Source organism: Pan troglodytes, chromosome 8, assembly GCF_028858775.2.
Source record: "Pan troglodytes isolate AG18354 chromosome 8, NHGRI_mPanTro3-v2.0_pri, whole genome shotgun sequence".
NCBI classification, from domain to species: domain Eukaryota; kingdom Metazoa; phylum Chordata; class Mammalia; order Primates; family Hominidae; genus Pan; species Pan troglodytes.
In genome coordinates this window covers 85,416,212-85,435,853 of record NC_072406.2, presented here as the reverse complement: position 1 = coordinate 85,435,853, position 19,642 = coordinate 85,416,212, and the positions used below count along the sequence as shown (strand labels likewise).

Here is a 19,642-nt window from a genome sequence, read left to right as displayed (position 1 = left end):
GGTCAGCCCCCCTCCCGGCCAGCCGCCCCATCCGGGAGGGAGGTGGGGGGGTCAGCCCCCCGCCCGGCCAGCCGCCCCATCCGGGAGGGAGGTGGGGGGATCAGCCCCCCACCTGGCCAGCCGCCCCGTCCGGGAGGGAGGTGGGGGGATCAGCCCCCTGCCCGGCCAGCCGCCCTGTCCAGGAGGTGGGGGGGGCGCCTCTGCCCGGCCGCCCCTACTGGGAAGTGAGGAGCCCCTCTGCCCGGCCAGCCGCTCTGTCTGGGAGGGAGGTGGGGGGGTCAGCCCCCGGCCCGGCCAGCCGCCCCGTCCGGGAGGGAGGTGGGGGGCTCAGCCCCCCGCCTGGCCAGCCGCCCCATCCGGGAGGTGAGGGGCGCCTCTGCCCGGCCGCCCCTTCTGGGAAGTGAGGAGCCCCTCTGCCCGGCCAGCCGCCCCGTCCGGGAGGGAGGTGGGGGGGTCAGCCCCCCACCCGGCCAGCCGCCCCGTCCGGGAGGGAGGTGGGGGGTCAGCCCCCCGCCCGGCCAGCCGCCCCGTCCGGGAGGGAGGTGGGGGGGTCAGCCCCCCGCCCGGCCAGCCGCCCCGTCCGGGAGGGAGGTGGGGGGGTCAGCCCCCCGCCCGGCCAGCCGCCCTGTCCGGGAGGTGAGGGGCGCCTCTGCCCGGCCGCCCCTACCGGGAAGTGAGGAGCCCCTCTGCCCGGCCAGCCGCCCCCTCCGGGAGGGAGGTGGGGGGGTCAGCCCCCCGCCGGGCCAGCTGCCCCGTCGGGGAAGTGAGGGGCGCCTCTGCCCGGCCGCCCCTACTGGGAAGTGAGGAGCCCCTCTGCCCGGCCAGCCGCCCTGTCCGGGAGGGAGGTGGGGGGTCAGCCCCCCGCCCGGCCAGCCGCCCCGTCCGGGAGGTGAGGGGCGCTTCTGCCCGGCCGCCCCTACTGGGAAGTGAGGAGCTCCTCTGCCCGGCCACCACCCCATCTGGGAGGTGTACTCAACAGCTCATTGAGAACGGGCCATGAAGACAATGGCGGTTTTGTGGAATAGAAAGGGGGGAAGGTGGGGAAAAGATTGAGAAATCGGATGGTTGCTGTGTCTGTGTAGAAAGAGGTAGACATGGGAGACTTTTCATATTGTTCTGTACTAAGAAAAATTCTTCTGCCTTGGGATCCTGTTGATCTGTGACCTTACCCCCAACCCTGTGCTCTCTGAAACATGTGCTGTATCCACTCAGGGTTGAATGGATTAAGGGCGGTGCAAGATGTGCTTTGTTAAACAGATGCTTGAAGGCAGCATGTTCGTTAAGAGTCATCACCACTCCTTAATCTCAAGTACCCAGGGACACAAACACTGCGGAAGGCCGCAGGGTCCTCTGCCTAGGAAAACCAGAGAACTTTGTTCACTTGTTTATCTGCTGACCTTCCCTCCACTATTGTCCTGTGACCCTGCCAAATCCCCCTCTGCGAGAAACACCCAAGAATGATCAATAAAAAAGAAAAAAAGAAAAAAAAAAAAAAAAAAGAAGTATGCTAACTAGTAAACAGAAAAGGAATGACGAGGTAGTATGTTGACATTTTGCAACCCCTAATGAAACAGTGGACCCACGGGAAGATTGTCAATGGCAGCTAACAGCACACACAAAAACCACTGGAACTCGCCAGCTTCTGAAGGAAGAATAAAACACCACCTTTGAAGTATTCTTATGAAAAAATCAAACCTGACCTTCATCAGGCCCCAAACTACCAGTTTTCAGGAAAAGGGGAGGCAGAAGGTTACAATCAGCAAAATGCAGACTGTGGGAAACTCTACAAGACAAGGGAGAAAAGAAAAAGAGTGAGGGGAGAAAACCTAGACATTGAAAGAAATCTAGAAGTCATATGAATCAATTGCAATGTATGAACCTTATTGGGTCCTGAGTTAAATAAATTATTTTAAAAGTAAAAAAAAAAAAAAAAAAAAAAAAAAAACCATTCTATTTACACATTTATGCCAAGAAGGAAGTGTCCATATTTTTGGATATATGTAAATATATATAGATATATAGACCTGAATAATAAGAATATCCTTAAGCACTATTATATGGTTTGAATATTTGTCCCCTCCAAAATTCATGCTGAAATTTAGTACCTAATTTGGCAGTGTTGAGAGGTGGAGCCTTTAAGGGGTAATTGGATCACGGGGGTTCTGTCCTCATGAATGGTTTAATCCATGTATGGATTAATGGGTTATCATGGAAGGGGAACTGGTAGCTTTATAATAAGAGAAAGAGAAACCTGAGTTGGCATATTAGCATGTACAGCCCCCTTGCCATGTGAGTCCCTGTACTGCCTTGGGACCCTGCAGAGAATCCCCACCAGCAAGAAGGTCCTGCCCCTTGACCTTGGACTTCTCAGCCTCCAGAACTGTAAGAAATAACTTCCTTTTCCTTATAAATTACCCAGTTTCAGGTATTCTGTTACAAGCAACAGAAAACAGACTAATCCACTACAGGAAAGGTCTAACTTTTTGAACAAAATTACATAATGAAATTTTAATATACACAAAGACTATGGACAATCTTACAGAATTTGCTATGCTTTACTAAATACTAATAAGTAGGAAGAAGTATTTTAATCCCTTAATACAACTGGTAGGACATAATACTTGCATATTAGGGCACATTGAAGTACTTACATAATGGAATACTCACATAGTAGAATCTCTTTCTTGAGACAAGATTGTTTCATATGAAGCGGAAACAGCAGAAGGGGATCTAGGATACAATCTATAACCTTCACTTGGAGTGATTATCTGCCTACCTAGAATCCTTCAAAATGAAGAAACACAGACACAATTAAGTACCTTCACTGGCATACATACAAAATCTAGATATATTTTGGACACATTTGATGGCTCAACATAAAAGTCCAGTATACAGTCTGATACTGATTAAGAATGAGAAAATGTGAATCCAGAGCCTTACTACAGGTATATCTCTTCCATAGAATGGAGATGGAAAAGATAAACCTATAGCCCAGCTGTTAAAAAAAAAAAATACAAGAAATCTAAGCAAACATCTGTAATCTGCCCTTCATGCTCTATAATAGTCCTCATTAAATCAGTCAAAATGGGATGGAGGCCCAGCCAAATTAGTAAAAACTACAAATTATATTCTTAAAAACGTGAAGCTTTGTAAATTTTGAGTATGTGCAATAAGTGGTACTACTGCAGTTTCTGAAGGAAGCTCTTGAATAGCCTATGTCTGGTTTCAAGTATACATAAGAATTTAATTGTATACAACAGTGTACATTTTCTGACCATCTTGTTCAAAAGAAGGGCTTTTTGATACTCAGATACTCAGACCTCAGCTGCTGTTGTAGAAATAGTTTTACTTGATTAGGATCACATATTGTTAGTTAAGGAAACTCTAAGAAACTTCTACCAACTTTTCTCTTAGCCGAGGCTTTATACCACATGGCCTTATTTACATTCATTAAAGTCATGCTCATAAAGATTTCAGAATACAAGCTTTTTTTAAAAATCTACTTTTTAAATTTTAGTATTAGCCATGAATACAAGTCAACTGGAGGGCTTCAGTACCTGAGGTGAGGAAAGCTAGCTGTCCACTGTTGGCACTCTTCTTGTAGACTCTTGGTATGCACACTCAACTTCTGCTCATACAAGAGTTCATCAATGGCTGTGAACATTGCCTGGACTTTTTCAGTGGCATTTTGATCGAGTTCCTAGAAGAAAATATTCCCCCCAAATATTTAGGTGAGCTTCACTCTCTGTTAAAAATTATAAAGATTAAAAGCAGTAAGACTTGTTTTGTTTACATATTTAGTCTACTTGAAATACTGCTGTGTTTCCACGAAAGAAAAGTTAAATTAGTGAGTTTTCAGATCTCGGAATTTTCAGGTATCTTCTCCATTCATATTTAAAGAAAATTTAGATAAATGTCTGTTTTTTAGGCTGGTCCAAGTACAGTGGTGTTTACAGCTAATTGACCACAACCACTTTATGGATTTCTTTGTTTCCTCTCCACTCCTACTGCTTCACTTGATTAGCCTAAAAAAAAAAAAAAAAAAAAAAAAAAAGGCCAGGCGTGGTAGCTCACGCCTGTAAACCCAGCACTTTGGGAGACCAAGATGGGTGGATCACTTGAGGCCAGGAGTTCAAGACCAGCCTGGCCAACATAGTGAAACTCCATCTGTACTAAAAACACAAAAATTAGCCAGGCGTGGTAACCGTACACACCGGTAATCCTAGCTACTTGGGAGGCTAAGGCACAAGAATTGCTTGACCTGGGAGGCACAGGTTGTAGCAAGCCAAGATTGTGCCATTGCACTCTATTCTAGCCTGGGTGACAGAGCTAGACTGTGTCTCAAAAAAAAAAAAGTCTATATTTTTAAAAGTAACATATTCTTATATACAGTATTAATTGTAAACACTTTGAAAAATACAGAAAAGTATACAGAAAAAATAAAAATTACCTGTAATTCCACCGTTCAAAGATAGATTGCTAATTTTAGTACAGTTGCTTGGTTTCACTATTTTTTAGACGGAAAATCCTGTGTATATTACTTTTTATACTGCATCTTTCACTTGACAATTGACAACTTATGTCCTTGACCTCTGTAATCCAGCCTTTAAGAATAGTCAGGCCAGGCACAGTGGCTCACACCTGTAATCCCAGCACTTTGCGAGGCCAAGGTGGGGTGGATCACCTGAGGTCAGGAGTTCCAGACCAGCCTGGCCTACATGATGAAACCCTGTCTCTACTAAAAATACAAAAAATTAGCTGGGTGTGATGGCGGGTGCCTGTAATCCCAGTTACTTGGGAGGCTGAGGCAGGAGAATTGCCTGAACCTGGGAGGCGGAGGTTGCGGTGAGCCGAGATTGTGCTATTGCACTCCTGCCTGGGCAACAAGAATGAAACTCCGTCTCAAAAAAAAAAAAAAAAAAGGCCAAGGCGGGTGGCTCATGCCTGTAATCCCAGCAATTTGGGAGGCCGAGGCGGGAGATCCTGAGGTCAGGAGTTCGAGACCAGCCTGACCGACATGGAGAAACCCTGCCTGTACTAAAAATACAAAATTAGCTGGGCGTCATGGCTCACGCCAGTAATCCCAGCTACTTGGGAGGCTGAGGCAGGAGAATCTCTTGAACCCGGGAGGCGGAGGTTGTGGTGAGCCAAGATCGTGCCATTGCACTCCAGCCTGGGCAACAAAAGCAAAACTCCGTCTCAAAAAAGAAAACAAAAGCCAAAAACCAGAATAGTCAGAGGGCTAGGCATGGAAGTTCACACCTGTAATCTCAGCAACTCAGGAGGCTGAGTGGGGAGAATCACTTGAGGCCAGAAGTTTGAGACCAGCCTGGGCAACATCACAAGACTGCCATCTCTAAAAAAAATAAAAAATTAGCCAGGCATGGTGGTCTGTGCCTATAGTCCCAGCTACTCAGGAGGCTGAGGTGGGAGGACTACTTGAGCCCTAGAGTTCGAGGCTGTAGTGAGCTATGATTGTGCTACTGCCAGCCTGGGTAACCAAGTGAGACCTCATCTCTTAAAAAAAAAAAAAAAAAGAAGCAGTCAGAGGGATGGTTACAAAATGCAAATCTGATCATTTTCTTCAGATTCCTTGCTTATCCTCTACTACATCTAAATTTACACATCCTTTTACATTCCAGTGTTCCAGTGGGAGAAAAGTCATATCTATGTTTGAAAATAATGTATTTTCACCCTAAAAATGAAAGTCAACCCCTACCCAATAAAAATTATATCTATCTGTCTGGGAGTGGGTTTTTTTTTTTGTTTTTTGTTTTTTAATTTGTCCAAAGCTGGGGATGGTGGCCGACACCTGTAGTCGCAGTGAATCAATCAGGAAGCAGAGTTAGGAGGACTGCTTGAGCCCGAGAGTTTGAGGCTATACTAGACCATGGTGGCACTTGTGGCTAGCCATTGTGTTCCAACCTGGACAATATAGCAAGACCCCTCTCTAAAAAAATTGTCTTTCACCTGATAGACTTTTCAAACATGTCTTTCTTCGGGTCTAAAAAAAAAAAAAAAAATCAGTGACTACTTCTTTGAAAATTGCCTCTTTCTTATTCTCTAAAATTTCTGTTAGAAATATATTGCAGTTTCTTAATCCATCCTCCATGTCTCCTAACTACTCTTCAAATTCTGTCTTTAGTTCCCTGGTTCTAGGTGATTTTCTTAGTTCTAGCATTCAATTAGCTACTATCTGTTTCACTGGGTCCAGCTTACCTTGTATATTGAGATATTTCAAATGCTATTCATTTTGAAGATGTTTAACTGGTTCTTCATATTTGCCTGTTCTTAAGTTAATATCTTTACCTGCTTTGTTTTAAAACCTCTAATAATTTAAATAGATGTTATCTTGTCCTTTAACTCTTTGAGGACTTTAAAATTTTAATCAACTTTACTGAGGAATAACTTACATTCAACAAAATGCACATTTAAGTGTACAGCAAATGAGATTTGACAAAATATTCACCCTAGTAACTAACATTCCTTTCCAGATATAAAACATTTCTCCTCACACTCCTTTGCAGCTTTTCCAAAATGTTGACTTATTTTTATCACTGTAAGTTACTTTTGTCTGGTCTAGAACTTCATATAATTGGGATTGTGCAGGATGCACTTTTTGTGTTTGGCTTCCTTCATTCAGGAGAATCTTTTTGAGGTTCATTCATGTTATTGCATGTATTAATTATTCATTACATTCTATTGCTGAAAAGTATTTTGTTTTAAGACTATGCCGCAATTTGTTTATCCATTCCCCTGTTAAGGGACGTTTATGTTATTTTCAGTATTTGTTTATATTGTTTGTTATGAATAAAGCTGATATAAACATTCATGTACAAGTCTTTTTCTAGACATATGTTTTCATTTTTCTTGGATAATAGCTAGCAGTGAAATTGCTGTCACATAATAAATGTATGTTTAAAGAAATTACTAAACTATTTTATAGGATGGATGTACAATTTAGCACTCCTACCAGAAATGTGTGAGCATTAAACCTGCTCCACATCCATTCCAGTACTAGGTATTGTCAGTCTTTTTAATTTTAGCAATTTTTGTAAATGTGGAGTGGTGTTATCTTCCCAGTTTTCAATTTGCATTTTCTCTATAATTCATCATATGGAGCATCTTTCTACATGCTACGTGGCCATTTATGTCTTTTTCTTTCATGGAATGTCTTTTCAAGTCTTTTGCCCATTATTTCACCTTTTAATTAATTAATTAATTAATTATTTTTTAGAGATGGGGGTCTCACTTTGTTGCTTAGGCTGGTCTCAAATACTTGGGGTCAAATGATCTGGTGGCCTCAGCCTCTCAAAGTGTTGGGGTTACAGGCACAAGCCACTGTGTCTAGCCTTTTTTTTCTTTTTAATATGGAGTTTTAAGAGCTCTTTATATACTTTGGATACAAGTCAGATATTGGAAATATTCTCTCCCAATCTGTGATCTGTCCCTTCCTTCCTTCCTTCCTTCCTTCCTTCCTTCCTTCCCTCCTTCCTTCCTTCCCTCCTTCCTTCCTTTCTTTTTTTCTTTTTTCTGAGACAGAGTCTCTCTCTGTCGCCCAGGCTGGAGTGCAGTGGCACGACCTCTACTCACTGCAACCTCCACCTCCCCGGTTCAAGCAATTCTCTGCCTCAGCCTCCAGAGTAGCTGGGATTACAGGTGCCTGCCACCACGCCTGGCTAATTTTTTGTATTTTTAATAGAGACGGGGCTTCACCATCTTGGCCAGGCTGGTGTCCTTTCATTTCTTAATGAGGTATGTAAAAGTAAAAAAGATGTAAATTTTGAAGGAGTTAAATTTATCCATTTTCGTAGCTTATGCTTTTGGTGTGTCCTATTTATGAACTTGTTGCCTAATCCAAGGTCTTGATTTGATTATACATTTTCTTCTAAGGGATTTATAGTTTTTGCTCTTATATTTAAGTTTATAATTCATTTTGAGTAAATTTTTTATATGATGTGAATTCATCTTTTTGCACATGGATATCCAATTGTCCCAGCAACATTTGTTAAGGAAAAAAAAATCCTTTTTCTATTGAATTGCCTTTGTACCTTTATCAAAAATCAATGGATCCTAAATGTAAGAGTTTATTTCCGGACTCTCAATTCTGTTCTATTGACTACACATCCATCTTTTTGTCAGTACCACACTGTTTTTGTTGTTGTTGTTGTTTTGAGTCGGAGTCATGCTCTGTCACTCAGGCTAGAGTGCAGTGGCACAATCTTGGCTCACTGCAACCTCTGCCTCCTGGGTTCAAGTGATTCTCCTGCCTCAGCCTCCTGAGCAGCTGGGACTACAGGCCTGCACCACTGTGCCCAGCTAATTTTTGTATTTTTAATAGAGACAGGGTTTCACCATGTTGGCCAGGCTGGTCTCGAACTCCTGACCTCAGGTGATTCACCCGCCTTGGCTTCCCAAAGTGCTGGGATTACAGGCATGAGCTACCACGCCCTGCCCACACTGTTCTGACTAATGTTTTGATATTAAGTTTTGAGATGTGGTAGTATATGTCCTCTAATTTTTTTTTGAGACAGAGTTTCACTCTTGTTGCCCAGGCTGGAGTGCAATGGTGCGATCTCGGCTCACAGCAACCTCCACCTCCTGGGTTCAAGCCATTCTCCTGCCTCAGCCTCCGGAATAGCTGGGATTACAGGCCTGCGCCACCACACCCGGCTAATTTTGTAATTTTAGTAGAGACGGGGTTTCTCCATGTTGGTCAGGCGGGTCTCGAACTCCAGACCTCAGGTGATCCGCCCACCTCAGCCTCCCAAAGTGCTGGGATTACAGGCGTGAGCCACCTCGCCCGGCCCTATGTCCCCTAATTTTCTATTTCTGTTTCAATTTTTTTTTTTTTTTTTTTTACTAATCTGGATCCTTTGCAATTCCATATACATTTTAGGATGAGCTTATCAATTTCTATAAAAATGTCTCCTAGGATTTTGATAGAGAGTGCACTGATATATAGATTAATTTGGGGAGAAATGCCATATTATTAATATTTTGTCTTCCAATTCATGAACAAGGAATTTTCTTCATTTATTTAGATCTTCTTTAATTTCTCTCAGCAATGTTTTGAAATTTCCAATGTACAAGTCTTGTGTTGCTTCTGTTAAATTTATTGCTAAGAACTTTTTTTATTCTATTGTGATTTTTAAATTTTCATTTTCAGATTGTTCACTGCCAATGTATAGAAATACAAATTTTTAAATTTAGATATAATTCACACACCATGAAATTCACCCTTTTAAATTGTCAAATTCAGTGTTTTTAGTATATTCGCAGTTGTACAACTATCACCAGTATCTTAATTCTAGAATATTTTATCACCCTTAAAAGAAACTGTTTCCATTAGCAGTCATCCCCCATTCCTCTCTCTGCCCAGCCCCTGGCCACCAATAATCTACTTTCTGTCTCTATGGAATTGCTCTTCTGGGCAATTCATATAAATGGAATCAAACAATATGTGATGTGTCATGTCTGGCTTCTTTCACTTAGCATGTGTTGAAGGTTCATCCAAGTTGTAACATGTATCGGAACTTCTTTCATTTTTATGGCTGAATAATAATCGCATTGTATGAAAACCATATTTTTGTAAATTGCTCTTGTATACTGTGACCTAACTGAACCAATTTCTTAGTCCTATTAGATTTGGGGGGTGGTAATGCAGGGAATGTAAATTTTCTGGATTTTCTTTACATCATGGTATCTGTGAATAAAGACATTTTTATTTCTTCCTCTTCAATTTGAATGCCTCTCTTTGTCTTGTTGCACTAGCTCCAATACAATGCTGAATAGAAGTGGCAAGAGTGGACATCCTTACCTTGTTCTAAATCTTAAGGGGAAGGTATCCAGTCTTTTCTTGTTACATATAATAACGTTAGTTCTAACTTTTTTGTAGATGCCCAACCTTTCAGGTTGATTAAATTCCCTTTTATTTCTTGTATGTTGAGTGTTTTTTTAATTATGAATGGGTGTTAGATTTTGTCAAATGTTTTTTCTATGTTACTGTTAAGATGATCATGTCATTTTTGTCCTTTATTCTATTAATATAATGTATTAAATTAGTTGTTTTTCTTTTTTTCACCATCCGTCTACCCAGATGAAGAGTTGTTTTTCTAATGTTGAACCAGCCGTGCAATCCTGGGATAAATCCTATTTACCCACTTGGTCAGGGTAAATAATCCTTTTATGTGACTAGATTTGGTTTGTTAATGAAGTTTTTGTGTCTAATTTCAAGAGGCATACTGGTTTGTAGTTTTCTTGTGATGACTGACTTTGGTATCAAGGTCATACTGGCTTCATAGAATGAGTTAGGTAGGAACTGTTCTTTCTTTTCTGAAAGAGTTTGTGAGGGATTGGTATTATTTCTTCTTTAAATATTTAAGTGTATATAGAAATAAGTTGATTTTTACATATTGATCTTGCACCTTGTGGCATTGTTAAATTCATATATCAGTTCTAATTTTTTTCTTTTCTTTTCCTTCTATTCCTTAGAATCTCTTATATGAAGAATTCTTGTCTTTGTCTGGTTTTGGTATCAGTGTAATACTGGTCTCATAGAATGAATTGGAAAGTGTTCTTTGATTTTCTGAGTCTGATTTCTTCTTTAAATATTTGATAAAGTTTACTAGAATTTAAATATTTGATAGAGTTTACTAGTGCATCTGTACCTGGACTTCTTTGTGGGAAGATTTTTTATTTGTTTATTTGTTGAGACAGAGTCACTCTGTTGCCCAGTGGAATGCAGTAGTGTGATCATGGCTCACTGCAGCCTTGACCTCCCAGGCTCAAGCGATTCTCCCACCTCAGCCTCCCAAGTACCTGGGACTAAAGGCACGTGCCACCATACCTGGCTAATTGTTTTAGTTTTCATAGAGATGGGGTCTCACTGTGTTGCTCAGGCTGGTCTCAAACTACTGGGTTCAAGTGATCCTCCCTCCTTACCTCCCAAAGTGCTGAGATTACGGGCATGAGCCACTGTGATCAGCTGAAAGATTTTTAATTATTAATTTAGTTTATTTAAATAGAAATTACATAGATAGAAATAACCCAATTAGATTGGTATGGAGCTGTTTAAATTTTTAATTTTTCTTTAAGTCAATTTGTTAATTTATGTCTTTCTAGGGATTTGTCCATTACATCTAAGTTATCTAATTTGTTGCCATTGTTTACTGAATTCTCAGAGTACTTTCTGTAGGGTTGAGTTATGCCCTCTCTTTCATTCCTGATCATGTCAATCTCTCTTCTTTCTTGATCAAACCAACTAATGATTTGTCAATTTACTGACTTCTTTTCAAAGAAACAGCTTTTGACTTTATTTTCTCTATTGTTTTTCTGTTTTATTAATTTCTATCTATCTTATCTGTATTATTTCCTTCTTTCTGCTTTGCTTTGGATTTAGTTTGTTCTTCTTTAGTTTCTTAAGGTGGAAACAAATTATTGAGACATCCCTGTTTTTCTGTAGGCATTTAAATCTATTCATTTCCTCCTAGCTGCATCCCATAAATGTTTATATTTTGCTTTTCCCTTTTCTTTCAGTTCAAAATATTTTCTACTTTCCCTTATAGATTCCTTTTTCAACCCATGGGTTATTTAGAAGATTGATGTTTAATTGCCAAATATTTGAGGATATCCCAAATGTATGTTGTTGATTTATAATTTAATTCCAAGGTGGTTGGAGAACATACCTTGTATAATTTAAATCTTTTTATAGTTAAAAAACTTGCTTTATGTGTGCTTGAAGAGTATCTACACTGCTGTCACTGGGTGGGATGTCAGTTAGGTCAGGTTGGTTGATAGTGTTGTTCAGGTGTTTAATATCCTTGCTGATTTTCTGTCTAGGTGGTCTACAAGTATTGAGAGTGGGGTATTAAAGTTTCCAGCTATAATTGCTACAATATTTCTCCTTTCCATTCAGTCATTTTTTGCTTCACCAACTTTAAGACTTGGTTATTAGATGTTACATTTATAACTACTATATTTTCCTGATGAATTGACCCTTTTATCATTATAAAATGTCCCTCTTTGTTTCTAGTAGTATTTTTTCTTTTAAAGTTTATTTTGTCTTAGTTCAAATTCAAGCAGTTTTTGCATCTGATTTTAATTTCTGGATGCCCTCTTGTATCTTCTCTGCATTTGCAAGCTGACTCACGGTCAGCCAGGGATGTGTAGATAGCTTAGTCAGTCCTGTGTGGATGTGTGGAAAGCTTATCAAGGCCTCCTGTGACCGTCTTATTTCCCAGATATCCTTAATAAATTCCTGGATAGTTTGCCAATCCATTGTTTGTCCCAGCCAGGACTAAAACCTCAAGCTATCTGAGCAACTGTTCTTCCTACCAAGTTTACTACTGTTACTTACATGCTGTTGGGCATAGGGTCTCTCCAGGTTCACTCCAAACCTACTGAGCCTTCTCCAACAGTGAGGCTGCTAGTTTTCACAGCATGTCCCTCTGTAGTAGAATAGTCTCTCACTGTTCTTAACCCAAAGTTCTATTGATTTTCATGAATAATTGCTTCTTTATTTGTTACATGCTTTTTGTCAATTTGCAAAGCCTTTAAACAGTTGCACCTCACCATTTTGTCAGTTTCATTGTTGCTTTTGGGGAGGAGGATTTGCCGAGCTATTTATTCTGATACTAAAAGTCCCACCTCATAATTTTTTGTTATTACATTGTCTTTCTCAGGTTTTAGCATCAAGACTCTGCTGACCTTATTATGAACTGAATTGAGAAGTATTCCTTATACTTTTTGGAAAAAAGTTTGCATCATTGTTATTTCTTCCACAAATGGATGACAGAATTCACCTGGGCCTAGAGCTTTCTCTGTGTGAGAACTGTTTCATTTAATTTCTTGAATAATTTTACAATAATCCACAAATATAATAACCTTATAAAAGTATAATTCCACTTATAGTCACCCATTATTTGAGCTGTATTTACTTCTACAAGTATAAACTCCCTCTTTATACATTTTAGACACATTTCAGACACACACTTTATATATCATATACATATTAAATACAAGCATATATTTTGCTTTAATCAGTCAGTTGTCCTTTAAAGAAATCAGACAAAAAATACAGACTTTTATATTCACCCATTAATTAATTTCTGGTTCTCTTCTCTTCCTCTACCCTGAACTCTCGTCTCTGCTCCTCAGCACAGTGGGACCACCATTGCTTTGCTTGGACTCTAGTTCACTCTTACACAGTCAGAAAATTGTCCCCAGGCAGGGAGACAGAGACAACAGGAGGGGATCTGTACAGGAGGAAGGCCTGGTGTGCGATAGGAGCCCAAGAAAGGTAAGAGAGTGCCTAAGCAGTTTTTATGACCTTAAGCAGCAAGAGAGGAGGGCTTCAGTTACTCTGGCAGTGTAACAAATTACTGCAAAACTTAATAGCTTAAAACAACAATAATCATGTATTATCTCTCTGGGTTTATATGGGTCAGGAATTTATATAGAGCACAGCAGGAATGGCTTATCTCTGCTCCACAATATCTGAGGCCTTAGTCAGAAGACTCAAAGGCTGGGAGCTGAAAACATCTTAATGCTCATTTACTCACATGTCTGGCAGCTGATGCTGGCTTTCAACTGGGGCTTTAATTCCTCTCTACATGAGCCTTTTCATGTGGTCTGAACTTCCTCGCAATATGATGGCTGGATTCTGAGGTCCACCATTCAGATGAGAGAGATGGAAAGAGCCAGCCAGAAGCTGTGTTGCTTTCTAACCTAGAAAGTCATGCAGCAAGGCTGGGTGCAGTGGCGCATGCCTGTAATCCTAACACTTTGGGAGGCCAAGGTGGGCAGATCACTTGAGGTCAGGAGTTCGAGACCAGCCTGGCCAACAAGACAGAACCCCGTCTCTACTAAAAATACAATTAGCCAGGCATGGTGGTGCAAAACTGCAATCCCAGCTACTCAGGAGGCTGAGGCAGGAGAATCACTTGAATCTAGGAGGCAGAGGTTGCAGTGAGCCGAGATTGTGCCACTGCACTCTAGCCTGGGCTGCGAGAGCTAAACTCCATTTAAAAAAAAAAAAAAAAAAAAGACACAGACTGGGTGAATGGATGAAAAAACAAGATCCATTGATCTGTTGCCTACAAGAAACACACTTCACCTATAAAGACACATACAGACTGAAAATAAAGGGATGGAAAAAGATATTCCATGCCCATGGTAACCAAAAAAGAGCACAAGTAGCTATACTTGTATCAGACAAAACAGATTTCAAGACAGAAACTATAAGAAGAGATAAAGAAGGTCACTATATAATGATAAAGGGAGATCAATTCAGCAAGAACATATAACAATTTTAAATATATATGAACCCAACACTGGAGCACCCAGATATATAAAGGAAATATTATGAGAGCTAAAGAGAGATATAGGTCCCAATACAATAAGAGTTGGAGACTTCAACACCCAACTTTCAGCATTGCACAGATTTTCCAGACAAAATCAACAAAGAAACATCAGACTTAATCTGCACTACACGCCAAATGGATCTAACATATTTACAGAAGATTTCGCCTAACAGCTGCAGAATACACATTCTTTTCCTCAGCACATCGATCATTCTCAAGGATGGACCATATGTTAGGTCACAACACAAGTCTTAAGACCAAAAAAACTGAAATAATATCAAGCATCTTCTCTGACCACAATGGAACAAAACTAGAAATTAATAACAAGAGGAATTTTGAAAGCTATATAAACACATGGAAATTACACAAGATCCCCCTGAATGACCAGTGGGTCAATGAAGAAATTAAGGAGACTGAAAAATTTCTTGAAACAAATGATACTAGAAACACAACATATCCAAACCTATGGGAAACAGCAAAAGCAATACTAGGAGGGAAGTTTACAGCTGTAAGTGCCTAAAACAAAAAAGAGAAAAAACTTCACATGAACAATCTAATGATACATCTTAAAAGAAACTAGAAAAGCAGATGGGTGTGGTGGCTCACGCCTATAATCCCAGCACTTTGGGAGGCCAAGGCAGGCGGATCATGAGGTCAGGAGATCGAGACCATCCTGGCTAACGTGGTGAAACCCTGTCTCTACTAAAAAAAATACAAAAAATTAGCTGGGTGTGGTAGCAGGCACCTGTAGTCCCACCTACTTGGGAGGCTGAGGCAGGAGAATGGTGTTAACCCGGGAGGCGGAGCTTGCAGTGAGCCGAGATCATGCCACTGCACTCTAGCCTGGGTGACAATGCGACACTCCGTCTCAAAAAAAAAAAAAAAGAACTAGAAAAGCAAGAGCAAACCAAACCCAAAATAAATAATAAAGATCAGGGTAGAAATTAATGAAATTTATGATTACCAGAGGCTGGGAAGGGTAGTGGGGGGGTGAGGATTGGGGAGATGGGGTGGTTATTGGGTACAAAAAAAACAGAAAGAATGAATAAGACCTACTATTTCATGGCACAAAGGGTGAGTATAGTCAATAATAACTTAATTGTACATTTTAAAATAACTAAAAGAGTGTAATTGGATTGTTTGTAATTCAAAGGATAAACACCTGAAGGGATGGATTTTGTTTTAAGCCATGAAAAAGAATATTATAACATTCAATTTTTCTAAAGATAAAATCCTGACTAGTGAAGAAATGAAGGTCAAAAGTAAGATGGCTATATGTGAATATATTTTAAAAACCTGTTAGACTATAAATGCCAAAAGGAAAGCAAGGACATGGGAAACATCTGTATGACGTTTTTAAGTTATAAAGAGATAATATAGAGAGAACTAATGGAAATATTTAGTCAGTATACTAAATCTTCCTGATGAGGCATCTAATTATTAGAATACAATTTAAATTCTTTGGCCTGCAGGGCCCTAATGATCTAGTCCCACCTACCTCTCTAATCTCATTTGTGCTTTTCTCCCCCTGGTTTTCCATCATCCAACCACCCTGACCTTTTATCAGTTGCAAGAATACACCAAACACTTTCCCTTGGAAACATGAAGCTCTTCTCCTCCTTGGGCTTTTGCATATGCTGCCGGTTACCTGTCTGGAAAACTCTTTTCCTCACTCTTCACATGGCTAGCTCTTCTGTCTTCAAGTCTCAGATCTACCTTACCAGAGATCCCTGATAATGAATCCCCCTGATAATGTTCTATTTCAGCACCCTGTCATCTTCCTTAGAGCACTTATCACCTTTTGTATTTACTTTTGTCAATCTCCCTCATTAGACTATTGAATCATGTAAGTCTCACTCACCCCATATTCCCAAGGCCAAGTACAGGGAAAACAACCATGCTCAATAAATATTTGTTGAATGAACGAAAAAAACGTGAAAACCCAAGTATCAGATAATAAGGGAAAGATCCAATTATGATATATTAAGACAGGAAAATATTATATAACATTCAGATTGACCAGTGTGGAGTAGTAAATGTCTATATAAAATGATGGTAAATGAAAAAAATAGGCCACAAAATAGTATGTACATGTATCATACAACTATATAAGGAAAGTACATGTACATTCAAAATGATTAGAAAATAGGTTTTAACAATTAGCAGGCTTTTTGTTAAAAAAAAAAAAAAAAAGCAGGTTTCTGGCTGGGTGCAGTGGCTCATGCCTATAACCTCAGCACATGGGGAGGCTGAGGTGGGAGAATTGCTTGAGGCCAGGAGTTCCAGATCCTACCTCTTAAAAAAAAAAAAAAATAGCAGGGTGTGGTGGCATGCACCTGTGGTCCCAGCTACTCAGGAGGCTGAGGCAGGAGGATGGCTTGAGCCCAGGAGTTTGAGGCTGCAGTGAGCTATGATTGCCACTGCACTCCAGCCTGCGTGACAGAGAAAGAAGAAAGAAAGAAAAGACAGACAGAAAGAAAGAGCCTAACAATAATATTATATAAAGTCAATATTGTGGAGAAGTGTTTATAAAATATTAGGTGAAGAAATGCAGCATAATATTCTGTGTACATCATAACTAAGCCAAATTAAATACAGATTGAAAAAAGATATAGAAATAAAAATGTTGGCCGGGCGTGGTGGCTCATGCCTGTAATCCCAGCACTTTTGAGAGGCTGAGGCGGGCAGATTACAAGGTCAAGAGATCGAGACCATCCTGGCCAACATGGTGAAACCCTGTCTCTACTGAAAATACAAAAATTAGCTGGCCATGGTGGTGCACGCTTATAGTCCTAGCTACTCAGGAGGGTGAGGCAGGAGAATAGCTTGAACCCGGGAGGCAGAGGTTGCAGTGAGCCAAGATCGTGCCACTGCACTCCAGCCTGGCAACAGAGCGAGACTCCGTTCCAAAAAAAAAAAAACAAGAAATAAAAATGTCTATTGCATCTTGCATCAAGATGATAAAATTATGCATAAAAATTGTCTTTAAAAAATTTTTAGAGTTGTTGGTCTTTTAAAAATAATATTTTATAATGGGAAATAGCCAAAAATAAGTAAAGAAGTAAAAATCACTCATCTCATCACCTAATTAATAACAACTGAACAATATTTTGAGTAAATATTTTGGTCCTTTTCACTAATATAGGCAGAATTTATATAAAACAAAATTAGAGTGACACTACACATATGATTTATAACCTGTTTGTTTTCATTACCAATATATCATAAATATTTTCCCAGGCTATAATGGCTTAATAATAAACTTTCAAAAACATTTTAAACAACAAGGTAACATTAGTGGTAAAGACATACATTACTGGACTGGGCATGGCAAAAGGAATAGACCCAGAGCCCAAATCCATATTAACCTGCAACTGTTTGTTGTTTTTTTTTTTTTTCTGAGACAGTTTCGTTCTTGTTGCCCAGACTGGAGTGCAATGGCGTGATCTCGGCTCACAGCAACCTCCGCCTCCCGCGTTCAAGCCATTCTCCTGCCTCAGCCTCTGGAGTAGCTGGGATTACAGGCATGCACCACCACACCCGGCTAATTTTGTATTTTTAGTAGAGACAGGGTTTCTCCATGTTGGTCAGTCTGGTCTAGAACTCCCGACCTCAGGTGATCCGCCCGCCTCGGCCTCCCAAAGTGCTGGGATTGCAGGCGTGAGCCACCGTGCCCGGCCAACCTGCAACTGTTTAAATTGAACACTAAGCATGTCTAAGGCTCAACTACTATATCAATAAAACAAAGCAAATACTGAAAGAAGATGAGGACTGATGCTTCTTTACAGTTATTATGAAGTATGATAAATGTAAAGAAACAATGCAGGAGAGTGAAGGAATGAAATATACTGACAAATCCTAATTCCCAGAATCATCTCCCAAGCACTCTATCAGACTGATAACATATAACTCACACCATATCCCCAGGAGAAGTCCGAGCTTCCTTCAGTAGATATCCCTGCGCCTGTATAACTTGGAAAAGCAGACAGTGAATTCCCAGTGTCGGCTGATGTAAAAGATGATTCTCTTGTGATGTCAGACTTGCTAAAGGCACAATTTGGGAGGAGGAGAGAAAAAAGAAAATTTTTCATATGTCCTCAAGTTTCTGTGGCATTAACTACTCAGCAACTTACTAGGTGATAAACATGTATACAAATATATCCACATAGGCAAAAATAAATGAAGAACTTGAAATTTGAGCATTATGGAAAAGTCCTAATTCCTACAGAATTGATGGCAGTCATTCCAAATAATTCTAGTCATAGTTTACAATGAATACTTCAACATCTCACCTATGACATACTCTTTTTTTTTTTTTTTTTTTGGAGACAGAATCTCATGCTGTCACCCAGGCTAGAGTGCAGTGGCACGACATTGACTCACTGCAACCTCGGCCTCCTGGATTCAAATGATTCTCTTGCCTTAGTCTCCCAAGTAGCTGGGACTACAGGTGTGCACCACCACACCCAGCTCATTTTTGCATTTTAGTAGAGAAGGGGTTTCACCATGTTGCCCAGGCTGGTCTTGAACTCCTGAGCTCAGGCAATCTGCCCACCTCGGCCTCCCAAAGTGCTAGGATTTACAGGCATAAGCCACCGCACCCAGCCTATAACATACTCTTGACAACTAAAGACATTTCAGAAATGCTAAAGTAGTATCTGATCTTGTATGGCACTTTTTATTTTTTATTTTTTGAGATGGGGTCTCGCTCTGTCACCCAGGCTGGAATGCAGTGGTGCGAACTCAGCTCACTGCAACCTCCGCCTCCTGGGTTCAAGTGATTCTCCCACTTTAGCTTCCCAAGTAGCTGGGACTACAGGTGCGTGCCACCATGACTGGCTAATTTTGTTTGTACTTTTGTTTTGTTTTTTTGAGATGGAGTCTCGCTCTGTTGCCCAGGCTGAGTGCAGTGGCGTGATCTCGGCTCACTGCAACCTCCTCCTCTCGGGTTCAAGTGATTCTCCTGCCTCAGCCTCCTGGGTAGCTGGGACTACAGGTGTGCGCCACCACCCCCAGCCAATTTTTGTATTTTTAGTAGAGACAGGGTTTTGCCATGTTGGCCAGGCTGGTCTTGAACTCCTGACCTCAAGTGATCCGCCTACATCGGCCTCCCAAAGTGCTGGGACTACAGGCGTGAGCCACCGTGCCCAGTCTTTTTTTTTTTTTTTGTATTTTTGGTAGAGACAGAGTTTTGCCATATTGCCCAGGCTGGTCTTGAACTCCTGAGCTCAAGTGATCCACCTGTCTTGGGCTCCCAAAGTGCTGAGACTACAGATGCG

General features: G+C 40.7%; 1 protein-coding gene across 12 annotated transcripts in view; it reads right to left on the bottom strand.

The window, feature by feature from the left end:
* FAM149B1 (family with sequence similarity 149 member B1) overlaps positions 1-19,642 on the bottom strand; it is a 78,596-nt gene that overhangs the window by 50,382 nt on the left and 8,572 nt on the right. For 6 of the 12 annotated variants that reach the window (XM_009458700.5, XM_009458697.5, XM_009458698.5 and 3 more), the window contains exons 3-5: positions 18,278-18,407; positions 3,558-3,700; positions 2,668-2,784 (exon numbers count right to left, since the gene is read on the bottom strand). In XM_009458700.5, the coding sequence (XP_009456975.2) occupies positions 2,668-2,784; positions 3,558-3,664 (224 nt within the window). In that variant the 5' untranslated portion in view covers positions 3,665-3,700; positions 18,278-18,407. The remainder of the gene's footprint in view (positions 1-2,667; positions 2,785-3,557; positions 3,701-18,277; positions 18,408-19,642) is intronic. The other 6 variants (XM_063780760.1, XM_063780762.1, XM_063780759.1 and 3 more) reach the window with 2 other exon arrangements.